This window comes from Polypterus senegalus, chromosome 10 (assembly GCF_016835505.1).
Source record: "Polypterus senegalus isolate Bchr_013 chromosome 10, ASM1683550v1, whole genome shotgun sequence".
Classification (NCBI taxonomy): Eukaryota; Metazoa; Chordata; class Cladistia; order Polypteriformes; family Polypteridae; genus Polypterus; species Polypterus senegalus.
Genome location: NC_053163.1, coordinates 135,708,541 through 135,724,785, shown reverse-complemented (window position 1 = coordinate 135,724,785; position 16,245 = coordinate 135,708,541). Strand labels below are relative to the sequence as shown.

The following is a 16,245-nucleotide window of genomic DNA, read 5'->3' as shown; positions in this document are numbered from 1 at the left end:
GTTATCCATTTATTGAAACTGACCAAAGTCATTAATATTGCTGCCTACTGAGATAAGTTACATCATTCTGATTAATGTTTAATAACTCAGCAACAGAAATGACTGACTCTGTTACCAACACTCTAGTGATGAATCATTCTGACCCTAGAACGCTGCTGGCATCAAAATGAGCAAACATCACTTAGCACATTCAATATTTAGTTAAAACATGCTGGGCTTGCTGTATTCGAATGTCAGTTGTCTTTAAATGTTAACCTGCAATATCCCTGAGCAGACCTGACCTCATCTTACTACCTTGTGATTGATGGCAGCAGCTCTCCTATCCAAGCCAGAAGGTCTTGTCTGTGTTTGGTGGGGTGTTGTTTATTTATATAAAACTTACATTAAAGTTGACAGTTCTGCCCAATCCTATACTCTACCCAGGTCTATTTGATCATTTGATTTTATATTATCTGCCATTCCATCTTGCATTGTATCAATTGCAAGTTTTACCAGCTTGTTATTTTTAATCATTTCAAAATCATTTTTATGTGTTGAGAAAAGCAGTGGTCCAGCACTAACCCCTGGAGGACACCACTTCTGATGTCTTCTCATAAGTCCCATGGTGCTCTTGGTGTTCAAGCTAAATTTATACCAACAACACAATGCCCTGAACCCATAAGATAACTTTACTTCTCAAAGGTTGATCTTTGGTGGCTCATGAGATTTTAAGAATGAGCTCTGTCACTAATGTTTCTCCTGACATTCCTTAGGATAGATAACTTTAGATAAAAAGGAGACATGAGATACAACTAAGGTCTAGTCTTGTTTTCACCTCTTTCAACACTTGCAGCTTATTATTGGACTGATGCCTTTATCCAAGGTGACTTACAACATTTGAGATACAATCAGAGCCATATCTTTTGTTTTTCCACTTGCAGCACAGGCAGGTGATGTGACCTACTTATCGTCATAGTGGTGTCAGGAGTGGGATTTGAACACACAACCTAATGGATTGAAGACCAGAGTCTACACCACACTGCCTTCTTTGACTTCCACAATGGATGTGAACTCATTGGAGCAGAGCAATTTAAATGAGCACAAACTGATAGTGTTATTGAGAAGCATGAACTACAACTTTGCAATCATAGTTAACTATTTTATTCCCACAAGCAACTGTCCATACATTTCACTGTATATTAGTGAGCACATAATGCAAATACTTTCAAACTGCAAAACATTCCGAGTCCATTGTGTGACTTTGCTGAAACTGAAAAAGAGACCTTTGTAAGAATACAGGGGCGTTTTATTCTGAGGAAAAAAATCTAAGAAACTTGAGATGAAGGAACATGGCTCCATTTTATTTCTCTCTGATCTCATTGTTGAATAGGAGAAACCATAAAGATGTTAAGATGATTTCTTTTTTGATTTTTTATTCCTATGGGAATTCCCATTTCTTTAAGTTTGATTACTAATGTTTCACTTTATCAAATGCTTTTGAAAATCAAGAAACAATAGCATACATGATGCTTCTTCACAATATTAAAGCAAAGTAGTCAAACAAACTCTTCCTCGTCTGAACCCATGCCGACTATTTGCTAATATGTCATGTGATGCTCAGTTTTTCCCTTAACGATTGCTTTAATTGATTTACTCTCATTGAATGTTAAGATTACAGACCAACAGCCACTCAGATCAGTCCAATGACCTTTTTATGAGACAATATGTGGGAAATTCCCAATCATGCAGGGATATTTGAAAACACACATCTGTGATTTATGTACTCACTAATCTCCTTAATCTAAGGATATATTCTAGTTGGTCCTGGTGATTTGTTTTTCTTCCTGCAAAGGACCTAACATTGATTTTTGTGACTTGTGTGACAGCATGGCAGGAGGGAATCTCTGCACACCTCACTTCCAAGTTCAGGACTCTTGAATCAGGGGCTCTGATCTTTAGGGAGATTCAGTGCCCACCTAACATCTGTACAGCTGGTAGGTGAATGCTAAGAATTAAAGAAGAGACATTTGACAGCAGCAAAGTGAAGGAAAGGCTTCAAATCTCATTGCAGAGGCTTAAACTTTATAATGACAGCTAAGTGGTGGGCCGCCCCTTCCCATAGCCATACATTTTCAAAGAGGCAGGGGTCTTATCACACAAGGGATTCAGCCCTGAGGTTTTTGTCAATCCACTTCTGGTATGCTGTCACCTTTGTGTAGATATTGACACGTTCAGGATCCTTGCAACGCCGCTGCTCATCAGCATAACGAAAAGATACAATCCCCACAGCTGCCTGGTTTCTCTTGCTGACTGGACAGACCAATGGACCCCCAGAGTCACCCTGAAACAAATATGGTGGGTTCACATTTAAAATATCTTCCATAGCACAAATTTTAAATCATCATTAAGAACCTTTTTTAATTAAACTATCTAACACAGGGCAGAACAGAAGGGTGAGAGGCACACTTACATCACAGGTCCCCTTGATGCCAGCGCCTCTCGTGCAGATCACTGAATTCATCAAGTTGTATTTTTTTGCAGCTGTACACTTGTTAATGTCCAGGACTGTCACGTTCACTTCTCTCAGCACCTTGCTGTCTTTCCCCTTGTTCTTAGTTTTGCCCCATCCTGCAACAAAGCAGACCGTGTTGGGGGGGATGTCCTGTCCTTTTTTGGGAAGGCTGATGGTCTTCACTTTATCTGTGAGTTTTGCCTTCCTTTTCAGCTGTTTGAGGTAAAAAAACAACAAAAGGCTATTAGTTTCTAATATAAGTATGGAGTACCTGTTCTGAGTTGTAGGGCAATATCGTTGCTAGGAGCATTACTGATATGTGACCACCCCATCCTTCTGACCCCTCAAAGCTAATAATGTTGCAAGCCTCCATGCATTATGAATTTAGGGCTTTGCAATGTGTACAGTTAAGTTCTGTAATTAATCTTTTTTATGTCATTCTGTTATGAATTTTTCCCTTCTATTGGAGGGAACATCAGTTATGGCATTACAGCCATGTGGCATGATTCCCTGTGCGTGATCCGGCTCGCAGGAACCTCATTGTTGATTTTTGGGCTTCAGGCTTCACACATTCTATAGTTTATGCCTACATTTTGTAACATTTATTACTAAAATATGAAAAAGTTTCTGTTTTAACAATGTGCTTACACAGATTACCGTAGACAAGGAAAACACATTAAATGTATGTATTCCAAATAATGATCTATTATTTCCACTCTAAAACTCCAGCAGTTCACTCCCAGATAATCAAACAAGGCATGAGCTGAGAGAACATAGTGCACGCTCCGTGACGGTGGGGGATGGAATAGCAGGCTGCTTGCTGCTTGTCTTAATCGGCACATTAACAGGACAAAAGATGATAGATGGAGAGGTGCGAACGGATTTAAGGTGGGCTGGATTTATGAGTTTTCTCGTAGGCTCTGGAAATTCTAATGTTAACTGATAACTTTTGAGGTCTAATAACTGTCAATGAGGGCCTAACTGCTTTGCAATTAAGAATCACTAGTGAATCATTAAAACAACTGCCACATTCTCACGATAAAAAAAAAAAAATAATTTAAAAAAGTTAAAAAATCATTACTTAGACTGTAAAACTGAACACTAAAGGGTGTCCTAAAATAGTTAGGGTTGAAATACTGTGAATGCCACGGAGGGCAGATCAGTATCCCATCTGATGGGTATGACCTCTTGCCAAGATGAATGATGCCAAAGGATGGAGGAGCAGAAGCAAAAGGGCAGGAACAGTTCCGTTCCTCCATTGTTAGATGGCAGAGGTCCACTGGAGTCAAGGGAACTGGAATCTAGAAGTGAAACCCTGTCAGGGTCCCTGGCTACTGCAAGAGGTCACTCACGGGGTAGGACTGCCCCAGTTCTCAAACAACCCGGAAGTGCTTCTCTACAAGTCATGCCATATCACTAGAAGCCATTGTGGGTCCAGCATAACAGGGGCCCAATGCCTTACCTCGGCAAGTCAGAGTAAGGAGATTGTGGGCAACACTCAACTGAAGGACTTAAAGTTGATATAAAGCAGGTCATTGATATTGGTCTATCAGACCATTTCCTTCTACTATTTAATATAGAAATAAAGATAGAAAACACTCATGAGAAGCATTTTGTTAAAAAACGCTTCTTTGACTCATCAGCAGCTTTAAAACTTACAAACATTCTAAGCAATCAGTCCGTTTATAATGCCAACTATAATAGCGAGGATAATGTAAATAGTAAAGTGGAAGACTTTAATTCTAAAGTAAGAACTGCTGTTGACATAGTTGCACCTGAAAAGACAGTTAAAAAATCCTCTAGTACTGTTATTCCATGGAAGACCCAAAGAGTGTCTGATTTAAAAAGAACATGTCGTAGAGCTGAGCGTAAATGGAGGAAAACTAAACTAACTATCCACTATGAAATATTAAAAGTTAAAATAACAGAATACAATAACACAGTCCGCCTTGAGAGGCGCTGCTATTTCTCTAATATTATAAATAACAATGCTAGTAATCCCAGAGTCTTATTTTCAACAATTGATCGTCTGTTAAACCCAGGTAACACAAAGGAATGCCCCCAGAATACTTCCAGTGAAACCTGTGAGAACATTGCTGTATTTTTCAATCAAAAAATTAATGATATTAGAGATAACATAGTATATCTCCCCAACACTGCAGAACCTCCAAAGCCCCGGTACTCCGTTATAAACAAATTAAATGCTTTCACCAGGATAGATTTACCTGAATTACATAGTATAATCTCTCAACTGAAACCCTCCACCTGCGTCCTTGACCCAATACCAACAAGGTTTTTCAAAGAAATATCAGGCGTGCTAATTGACAATATTCTGGACATAGTTAATTCGTCATTAGATACGGGGGTCTTTCCAGACTGTCTTAAGACTGCTGTAGTTAAACCCCTGCTCAAGAAAATAATCTTGACCCCTCTGCCTTTGAAAATTTTAGACCCATCTCTAACCTGCCCTTCTTAAGTAAAATTCTAGAGAAGGCAGTCATTATGCAGTTAAATGACCATCTCAATAAACATGCTATTCTTGATAAATTTCAGTCAGGTTTCAGAATCACAGCACAGAAACTGCACTTGTTAAAGTAGTAAATGATTTGCGAGTGAACGCAGACAGAGGCCATTTATCTGTTCTCATCCTCTTAGATCTGAGTGCTGCATTTGACACCATTGATCACAATATTCTTAGAAATCGCCTTAGTCAATGGGTGGGCCTCTCTGGCAGTGTCTTAAATTGGTTTGAATCCTACCTGGCAGGGGAAAATTCTTTGTGAGTTGTGGTAATCAAATCTCAAAGACACATGATATCCGATATGGTGTTCCACAAGGCTCTATCCTGGGTCCGCTGCTTTTCTCAATCTACATGCTTCCGTTAGGTCAGATTATCTCAGGTTACAACGTGAGCTACCACAGCTATGCTGATGACACACAGCTGTACTTATCAATAGCACCTGATGACTCCGACTCTTTCAATTCACTAACACAATGTCTTACTGGTATTTCTGAATGGATGAATAGTAATTTTCTCAAACTAAATAAAGAGAAACTGAAATTTTAGTAATTGGCAATAATGGATTCAATGAGGTTATCAGAAATAAACTTGATGCATTAGGATTAAAAGTTAAGACGGAAGTAAAAAACTTAGGGGTAACTGTTGACTGTAATCTGAATTTTAAATTGCATATTCATCAGACCACTAGGACAGCATTTTTTCACTTAAGAAACATAGCTAAAGTTAGACCTCTTATATCATTGAAAGATGCTGAGAAATTAATTCACGCTTTTGTTTTCAGTAGACTAGATTACTGTAATGCACTCCTCTCAGGACTACCCAAAAAAAGACATAAATCACTTGCAACGAGTGCAGAATGCAGCTGCTAGAATCCTAACTAGGAAAAGAAAATCGAACACATTTCTCCAGTTTTGATGTCACTACACTGGTTGCCTGTGTCATTCAGGATTGACTTTAAAATACTGCTTATGGTTTATAAAGCCTTAAATAATCTCGCTCCATCTTATATATCGGAATGCCTGACGTTATATTCCAAATCGTAACCTTAGATCTCAAATGAGTGTCTCCTTATAATTCCAAAAGCTAAACTTAAAAGAAGTGGTGAGGTGGCCTTCTGCTGTTATGCACCTAAAATCTGGAATAGCCTGCCAATAGGAATTCGCCAGGCAAATACAGTGGAGCACTTTAAAACACTGCTGAAAACACATTACTTTAACATGGCCTTTTCATAACTTCACTTTAACTTAATCCTGATACTCTGTATGTTCAATTCTTCATAATAATTATTCACAGTGGCTCCAAAATCTGTACTGACCCCTACTCTTCTTCTGTTTCTTTTTCCGGTTTCTTTGTGGTGGCGGCCTGCGTCACCTCCACCTACTCAAAGCATCATGATGCACCAACATTGATGGACTGAAATCCAGAGGTCTACGTGACCATCATCGTCAAGTCCTTCCAAGAGAACCCTAAATACAAAGAGGACTGTTTGACTTATGTTAGGTAGATTGCCCAGAGGGACTGGGCGGTCTCTGGTCTGGAACCCCTACAGATTTTTTTTTTCTCCAGCTTTGGAGTTTTTTTTTTTTCTGTCCCCTGACCATCGGACCTTACTTATTCTATGTTAATTAATGTTGACTTATGTTTTTTTTATTGTGTCTTCTATTTTTCTATTCATTTTGTAAAGCACTTTGAGCTACATTTTTTTGTATGAAAATGTGCTATATAAATAAATGTTGATTGATTGATTGAAGGTTAAAGGAGAGGAAAAAGGCCCATTTTTTCGGTTTTGGCTGTTCTTAATTGTAAGAAAAGTGCTTGGTGGATTAAAAATAAATTACCGTATATACTCACATGTAAGTCGGGTCTTGAAACCTGAAAATCAATCATAAAATCAGACCCTGACTTATATGGCCGTTTAAAAATATGACACATTGTTTTTTACCTCTTCTTGCTTCCTCCGATCTCACATTAGTTTCTCAGACACATTGAATTTTGTTGCAGTAGCACAGTTACCAATTTCTTTCACCATTTTAATGACTTTTAATTTAAAACCAGCTTCATATTTTCTTCTGATCGAACATTCCATCATAGGAAAGGGTTGCTCTTACGATAAAGGTGTATGAGGGTGTGAGATACACAAAACACAAATCAGTACAAACATTGCTTTGGAATAGTTCAGGTATTAGCGTGTGGTCACATAGGCACAATACATAGAAATAAAGGCTGTGTGCTCCATGGTTTCTCTCTCAGGTGGCATGTCATAATCTCTTGGACCAATAGCATGAGTTTTCCACATTCGACTTATAAAACCGACATTATAAGATACCAAAAATTATATGGTAAAATCAAGTCCCGACTTATATGTGGGAGAACTTAAACGTGAATATACACGGTATTTGAACCTGTGACTGTGTTGGGCATTATTGGACCTGTGGCTTGGAGCCCACAGCCACTGGACTCCACAATCCTGCCTTATATACAGTCCATGCACCATTAAATAGAGTAAGAGCAAAAACACACCCCTGATGAACCCCAGAATCAACCAGGAAAGACACAGAGGTTCTGACTCTACACAGCACTCACAGTACCAGTGTACAGGCCAGCCATGACATCCAGCAACTTTGGGAGATCCTGCGAAGTCACAGCATGTCCCACAGGGCAGCTCGATCATCTGAGCCAAACACTTTATGAAAACCGACAAAGGCTGCAAAGAAACTCTGCCAATATTTGAGTTTCTGCTTATTGAGAACTCTCAGTGCCAAGATGCGGTCAATGGTAGACTTCTTAGGCATAAAACCAGACTGCACTGGTCGCTGGTAGGTGAGCAAGTGATCGTGGAGACTGTTGAGGATGACCCTAGCAAGGACCTGGCACTGAGAGCAGTGTTATCCCCCTGTAGCTGCCGCAATCCAGGCGATCACCCTTCACTTTCCAGATAGGGACGACAAGTCCCATTTTCCAGTCAGTTGGGATGAAGATTACTTGCAATGCATGAATGTCAGCCATACCACCAGCCTGGAAAGGTTCACCCTGGAGACCACAGATCCCTGCAGTCTTCCCTACCCTCAGCTGGTTCACCACTTGTGCAATCTCAGTGAGATTGGGTGGTTCACAGCTAATTGGAAGATCAGCCTGAAGAACCGTAGACCCAGAGATATCCAACATCTTAGCCGGAGGATGAACTTTAAACAGCTGCTGAAAGTAGTCATTAAATGTGAGTTCAGGAAATATTTCCAAGAATAGAAAAAACTGAGACAAGTGTATCACATCTCAAGGGGAGTATTTTGACGGTGACTAAAATGGAATTGCTGTAGTTTGTATAATAAATATTTGTAAATTAAGGCTACAGTACAGTATCCAAGTATATGGATGACTCAGCAGGTGCTGTTGCTACATGGTAACGTTAGATAAGGTCATCCCCCAGAACTCTCTACACAGGCACGAAGGAGAAGCCACAGAGAGAGAGGCCAACAATCACCTTGAAGGAGTTACAGAGTTCAATGGCTGAAAATGGAGTAAAAGTGAAGCATTCAGCCATTTTAAGAACACTGCAGAACACTATCTTCTGTGGGAAGTACACAAGACACCATGTCTGGAAAGTGCATTACAGTGGGTCCATTGTGACATGTAAAAAGGTTTTATACTAAGATGAGACCAAGATAAAGCTTTTTGGGATAAGTTAAAAGAGATGTGGTGCAAAGGCATTACTGCTCAAACCTCAAACATCACCCAGTACCTGCAGTGGTACAGCTGTGGTAACGTCATGCTGTCGGGCTGCTTTTTATCAGCTGAGATTGGGCATGCAGATAAAACAAAAGGAAGAGTGGAGGGTAGAACGATAAGTCTGATAAATACTGATACTTGTCATGTCATTTTCCAACCAACTTAATCCAGACTAGGGTCACGGGGGTGCTGGAGTCTATCCCACCCAGCATAGGGCTCAATGCAGGAATAAGCCCTAGCTAGGCCAGCAATCAATTGTAAAGCAATCACACACACACACCAAACACACACATGGGCCAATTCGCCTAACCTGCTTGTCTTTGGACAGTAAGAGAAAACCGAAGCACTCACGCAGACACATGCAAACTCCATGCAGGGAGTAGTCCACCCTGGTCTCCTTACTGTAAGACAGCAATGCTACCATTGTGCCACCCAACTGAAATTTGGATGAAGGTTAAGTTTTCAACAATATAATTATCCTAAACACAAAGCCAAAATAACTTTTGTATGGTTTAAGGAGAAAAAGGCGAATGCAACGGCTCAGTCAATACCTGATTGAGTATTTGAAAGCTGCAGTGTGCAGGCTTCATCTGACTAACCTGAAGCAAACCTGCCCAGAAGAATGGGCCTGAACCACTCCTGAAAAGAGAGAAAAGCTGGCATGGGCTTACCCCAAAAGCTGTTATGACTGCAAATAATGGCTCTACAAATATCAAGGTGTCAGGATTGAATACTGGCACAAACAACTTTTTTTTCTTCAAAAGATGTTTCCTAATATGAACAAGCATCACATTAAAAAAAAAATAATAATAATCATCACAGAAAGCATAATTTCGGTGTTGGATTTGTTATTCAAAAATATGAAGACTTGGGTATCTGACTACAGTTGCCGGACATAAAACAGAACCTGTGTCTGTCCACACTTTACATCCCCTGGCATTGCTTACCTTCAGAAGCATGATGTCATGTGTGTTTGTTGTTTGGTTATACTTTTCATGGGGGATGATCTCTTGCACTTCAATCCTCTGCATGGAATTTTCAGGTTTTGAGCGATTATGAACCCCCAGAAGTGCTGTGATGTAACTGTGGATGGCAAATCAACGCACACACAATTACATGTCAGACAACATAAATCTGATTGGCTGCTGAAGATGTACATGTGGGGCTGAGCTCTGGGATGGTATCATCTGAATATTAGTAATGAAGCCAGTTATTTACACAAGTAGATGGACAGAAGGGAGGGGACACAATGGACCAACTATTGCTTGGGTGCCACATTTTATTCCTTATTGCAATATATGGCCAACTACACCATATTCTAAACGTTAAAAATTTGCTGGGGTTGGGACCATCTCTGAAGCTGAAGTCACCATGTTAGTTAAAGAGCTCCAAACAATAAGAAGATGACATCTGTAAATGAGATTGACTGGAAATGCTGAAAGCACTGGATATGGTGGGGCTGCTTTGGCTAACGTGTCTTTTCAAAGTTACACAGAAAGAGGGGACAACAACTTAGTAATGGCAAAATAGAGTAGAGGTCCTCATTTTTAGAGAGAAATAATGATTATATGTTGCAGTTACTGAATGATAACATTCCTAAGCTTCCATGGCAAAGAGAATACTGGCTCTGCCTGATAGCTTAACCTGATATTCAAAAAGGGACATGACTCATTCCATTCTGGTCATGGAAAATTGGAGCAGCTCTATATCCCTGCACAGATATTTACTTGGGTGTAACCGTGTATCTTCTAGTATCTTCTGGACTATAAGATTTGTGGTCATCTGCTGTGAGCCATTCAGTGCCTGTATCTGTGGAGCAAGAGTTGGGTCTACAGAAGAGTCCATTTCATTTGAGTATTAGACTCCTACAAGGATGCATCTTGTATCCTCTCCTGTTCATGACATTCAAAAGCAGAATATGAAGCTGTTTTAAAAGTCTGAAAGAATACAGTTTTTGGGTCTGTTTTCAGATGACTTCATCTCCATGGTTTCACCACATTGATCTCCAGTGCACAGCTGAGTGTGCTGCAGTTGGTAATAAAAGACATAACACCTCTTAATCTGAGGTGATGGTCCTCTACAAGAAAGGCAGTTACCACTAGTGAAGGACCTGAAGTACCCCCAGGACTTATTCATGAGTGTTTATGGAAGTGGTTATGAGATTGACGAGTGAATCAGTGCAGTGGCAGCAGTGTGTGACCACAGTGGTCAAGTGGTAGTTATATCCTTGGACAAAGTTACCGGTCAGTCTAAATCTCCATTCTCATCTATATATAGGAGCTCTGGGTACTGACCGTAAGAATGTGAATGTATGTACAAGTACCTGAAATGATGCTGGTGTGCTCACCTTCCAAGAAGGATTGAGAAGCCTAGCAATACAAAATAACCCTAAAGTACACCTAATGAGTTGCCAATCGGAGAGCAACCAGTTGAGGTGTTATAGGCATGGAGTGAGGGCACCCCTAGGCACCTTCTTTAGGAGGTGTACAAGGCCCAGGACATATTTGAGTCATTGGAGACAGATCTGGGACATATTGGAGTCATTATATCTCTCAGTTGGCCTAGAAGCATCTGTATATTCCTTGAGGAGTTTGAGAAGAAGTTAGGGAGGATAACAACAAAATGTTACTACTGTGACATTCACCTTAAACAATGGACTGATGATGATGATGATGACGATGATCTAATTAAAACAAATGGGTGCCTACTGGGCCAAAAGTCAAAGGAGCCTGATTTGTTTCAGGTCAGTTTTCAGATGTCTTGAAGGATGTGCAAGAAGAAAAGGAAAGAATCAGGGAATTACAAAGCATGGGCCAAGACCAACATAAACAAGCATATATTTCTTCTTGCCATGTCAGAGAACCAAATGCAAAGTCGTAAGTCAGGAAAACTAGTAAGAACAATTGGAAAGTGTAGTCACCATATCCATAAATGCGGGCAGTGAAGTCTCTATGAGGCCAGCTTAAAAAACTGTCATGACAATGATGTCACATGACAAAACATCTAGGGGCAACTCAGACCTGTGTCCTAGCAACAGCTACTCAACATGGTGGTAGCCTTAAAGAAAATGGAGTACTGGGATAAATGTAAAAATAAAATGGGGCAAAGTTTCTATTAATAAAAAATAGCTTTAAATTAGTAAATATATATATATATATATATATAATTTAAAACATATACCTACACTAAATAAAATGCACAGCAAAAGGTATAAAGCACAGAAAAAAAAATTATGATGAAAACATAACAGCAACTACGTCAAGGCATGCAGAGGATTATTATGAGATGGTAGCAAAACCAATCGATGTAAATGAATAATAGCAACATCAGGAAGGACAGAAAGTGAAAAGTGGGAGATTGATAAATAATGGCAGCCAGAACAAAAGGATTAGATGACAATTGAAAGTCAAAAAGTGAAAGACCAAACCTAACGCTAGGGCCTACTTGAAATTCAAACTAACTACACTGAAGAATTTTAAAGAAGGAGTTTAATCCACCGAAGGACAACACAGTGATCACAATCATGTGACGCATCAAACAATGAAAAACAAGATGGGAATACATAAAAACTTTTCCTCAACAAATTAAAACTAAAGTTAAACTTAATAAACAGAATCCTTATAATAAAAATGCCTACAGAGTTCAAATTTATATATGTAAAACATGTTATAATATTACTCACTATGGCTTAGACTTCAAAACTCCCCAATTTAAAATTAAGATGTGAGAGGTGGAATGGAAGAAAGATCTGCCATTAAGGGTGCTACGCCATTCCCAGTATTTGCCTTTGTGGACTTTGCAAGTTCCCCCATGTCTGTGCAGGATTTCCTCCAGGTGCTCCATTTGCCACAGATTTCAGGTTAGGTTAGTTGACTTTTCCAAACTAACCCTGTGTGGGTGTCTCCTGTCTCCTGGGCATTCACCATATCTAGGGATGGATTCTAACTTTTATCCAGTGCTCTCAAGCTCTGGCCCTTGAGGCCCTGAACTGGATTAAGCAGGTTTCAGAATGTTATGTTTTGTTATATCAAAAGTAGAGGTGGGTCACCATCAGAGCCGTTGGAAACTCACCGTCCCTTGCAGTGGGCAGCAGTCAGAATGAAGCTGGGGTTAATCAGGAAGCCTCCGCAGTCTTTTGTGTCTTCCTCTGTTTCAATTTCCAAAAAGGCCATGTAGGGCCGGCTGTGGGGCTTGGATTCACGTCCACCAATGATCTGGTCTCTGGACGCACCTGTCAGGAAGGGAAAATGGATTTATGAAGAGATCCCTCCAAGTACAGGAGCTTGATAGGAGGCTGATTTGTGGTGTCAAGCACTTAAACGACCCATGCTGGCTGGTAATCTGTATGTCACTCATCATCAGGCAAACAAACGAGCCTGATGGACTGAATGGTTTCTCTTATTCGTCAAATTTGTTATGCGGTGGTCTTAAATCTGACAGCTGCAGATGAGCTCACTTGGCTGGGTGGGTCAACCACACAGTGCGCAGATTTCTTTACAGGAATCTTTTCACATTGACTACAAAAATGTTACTTAAGACAGCAGCAAGTTAACGCAACACATAAAGTATCAGTTGTTTCCACACATTTCTAAAAATTTCAGTTGATAGGACTCGAATAGTGAAGATTTAACCTGCTTCCTTCTGCATTATACCTCAAAACCTCAATCATCGGTCCTACTAAATAAAAAGCCTTTGGTTTATCAAGCCAAGCATCCCCAGAGGAGCCCTGCCACTGTCACCTGAACACCCAGCCCCGGGTACCTGCAAATCCGAGGCAGACGCCAATTACGGTGATCCAGCACGGTGCCAGCATGTCTCCAGTCCAGCCGTATCTTGACTCTGATCACCTTAGTAGAATACAGATGAAAACTAAAGCCAACCACAATACACAGGTGGGCGGTGAGATGGCCGAGAAAACACACTTTTACATGCACTGCTCCATTTCCTTTCCTTTGAGTAAAGCAAAAAGGTTTCCATTTCTGAGTAACTTGAGTTGAATGGTTCAGGCAGAGTCTGTTGTCATAATCAGGGTATCTTTATGACGATGCATCAAAAAATGAGTCAGTTCAGTCAGTCTGGCAGAGACAAACCTGAAAGAAAAATGCAGGCGTCCCATGGCTGATCTCCCACGGTGCTTTGCACATCATGAGGAATACTGCAACTGGGGAGGGCTCGGCTTGTAAACTGACTTTCAAATTGAGTAACCCGGGCACATGTGTGTCTAGCAATTTTTATAGATGATTTACGCAGCCCCTCTACTTACATAGAAGGGAGACGCTTTATTGTATATAGTGACTGCTGTAGTAAACACTGTCCCAAGGCACTTTACAACTGGAGATAGGCATTCAAATGGTTTAACACAACATTGTCAAATCCACTTAATCCAAATCAGTGTTCTGGGGGCTCAGAGCCGATTCTGGTCCAGTCCACTTTAAAACCCACATACCCACACTGGAGTCAGTTTAGATTTGCCAGTTAGCCTAACCTGCATGTTCATGATAAGTGAGAAGAAAACTGAGACAGACAAAGGGTGAACATGCAAACTTTACACAGTCACTGGATCGTAACATAGTCACTACACTATGGTGATGTCCAAAACCGTCATGTCATTTTCTAACCTTCGTAATCCAGAGCAGGATCAGGTTTTGTTTTTATCCCAGCTAGCAAAGGGCACAAGGCAGAACAAACCATGGGGAGGGCACTGGTCCATCACAGGGCGAACACTCACACACCCAATGCCAGTTCAGCTAACTTGCGTGTCTTTGGACAATGGCATTAAACCAGAGAACCTGGAGGTAACCTGTGAGCGCTGAAGTCGAAAAACAACGAGATAAACACCAATTTAAGCTTAAAAGCAATTTCTTTAATATTTTTTCTTGGTGAGCTAGAGAGACGGCGAGACTAAACCCCCCCTGCCCACTGCCACCCCCACTCAGCTCAGCCTACTGATTTGAGTTGGGGCAGACTACCTAAAAGAAAAAAATGTTCTCTCTTTTATCACCTAGCTTGTTCATTAGCCAAAAGAGAGAACAGAAAAAAACATAACAGTTCATTTTGAGGTCATACATAAATTTAGGGTTGCATCTGAATTTATGACATACAGGAGAATGGAAAAACAAGCAGTACCAGGCACTTGCATTATCTAAAGAATGTGTCTTTCAAGTAGACGCACACAAACCCAATTTAAGCAGTTTTCTTAAAGTTTATTGCATTAGTTAAATTCTTATAGCTTTAACATCTTCATTAGATTATATTTGTTTGGTTAGATTAATAATCCTTATTTTTTAATTCATAGATGACATTTTTATCTTATATTTTCAAGCAAGAGTGAAGAAAATGATCACATTGATTTATCATATCACAGGGTGTTCTGTTAATATCAAAAGGTTAGAATGTAAGCCAGTCTCATATCCTGTGCATAAACATAATTCCTTTCCCATCTAAATGAAAATCAAATCATATAGAAGTATAAAATCATATAGTTCTCTGCAGCAAGATTAATACAAAATGCGTTTATTGGTATTTTGTGAGTTAAATTCTTATAATCATCTGCAGTGGGCTGGCGCCCTGCCTGGGGCAACCCGGAGGTAAGGATATAGCAGGTTGGATAATGGGTGGATAGATGGATACTTATAATCATTACAGTTAATAATGTTTTTTCTGCTTTCTCAAACCTCGCCTGACATGGGGAGAACATGCAAACTCCAAGCAGGGAGGATCCAGGACACAAACCCTGGTCTCCTTACTGTGAAGCAGCACCACTACCACTGCACTACCATGTCCAAAAGTGATTCACATTTATTTTTTACAGTTGGAGTGCAGGCCAATTAAGGCACATGTAGATTAGGTACTACCCATAATGCATCTATTAGTCACATAGTGTTGTATAACAAAGCCTTTATTTGTTCTTAATAACACTTAGAAAAGTTTGGTAAAGTGGTTGTTTATCTCTGTACAAATAACCATTTTGGTGGCTTAAATGGGTGTCAATAAAGATAAATATTTCATTTTTCAGTATAAGGGTTGTGAATGTTACTGAATGCTGAAGGCCAAATGTAACTCTCATATTTTTACCAGCATATCAAAAGCTCTTAATATATCTCACTATACACACACAAATAACCACTTTACTGAGGCTTTGTACACTCAGTGTGTTCACACCAAAAAAAAGCCTTTGTTAAGGTCTTATTACATAACACTATGTGTCTAATATATGTCTTAAGGGTAGTGCGGAAACTAAAATGGCAAACAACATGTTCAGAGTCACCTTTAGAGTCAGTGTTGGGCAACCTGCAGAGCAAAAGGGCAGCTCCTTAACTTCTAGACCACCCAACAGAGGTCGAACTTGATGATGATGATGGTGTAGTTTATTAATCCCCGAGGGCAAATTACCTTTTCTCCTAACATTTGGGGGACTATCAGCCTTTTCATTATGGCCCCAGCACACAAGAGTGGCTCTTGGAAGTGGCAAGTGGGGCGACCACCCCCAGGCCCCATTGCTAAGGGTGAC

At 40.1% G+C, this 16,245-nt stretch overlaps 1 protein-coding gene across 1 annotated transcript in view; it reads right to left on the bottom strand.

The window, feature by feature from the left end:
• Nucleotides 1-1,124: 1,124 nt before the first annotated feature.
• Nucleotides 1,125-16,245, bottom strand: part of LOC120538253 (transmembrane protease serine 13-like) — a 51,863-nt gene continuing 36,742 nt past the window's right edge. Inside the window, exons 6-10 of the mRNA XM_039767706.1 lie at nt 13,497-13,578; nt 12,807-12,966; nt 9,683-9,818; nt 2,450-2,704; nt 1,125-2,320 (exon numbers count right to left, since the gene is read on the bottom strand). Coding sequence (XP_039623640.1) covers nt 2,132-2,320; nt 2,450-2,704; nt 9,683-9,818; nt 12,807-12,966; nt 13,497-13,578 — 822 coding nt within the window. The 3' untranslated portion in view covers nt 1,125-2,131. The remainder of the gene's footprint in view (nt 2,321-2,449; nt 2,705-9,682; nt 9,819-12,806; nt 12,967-13,496; nt 13,579-16,245) is intronic.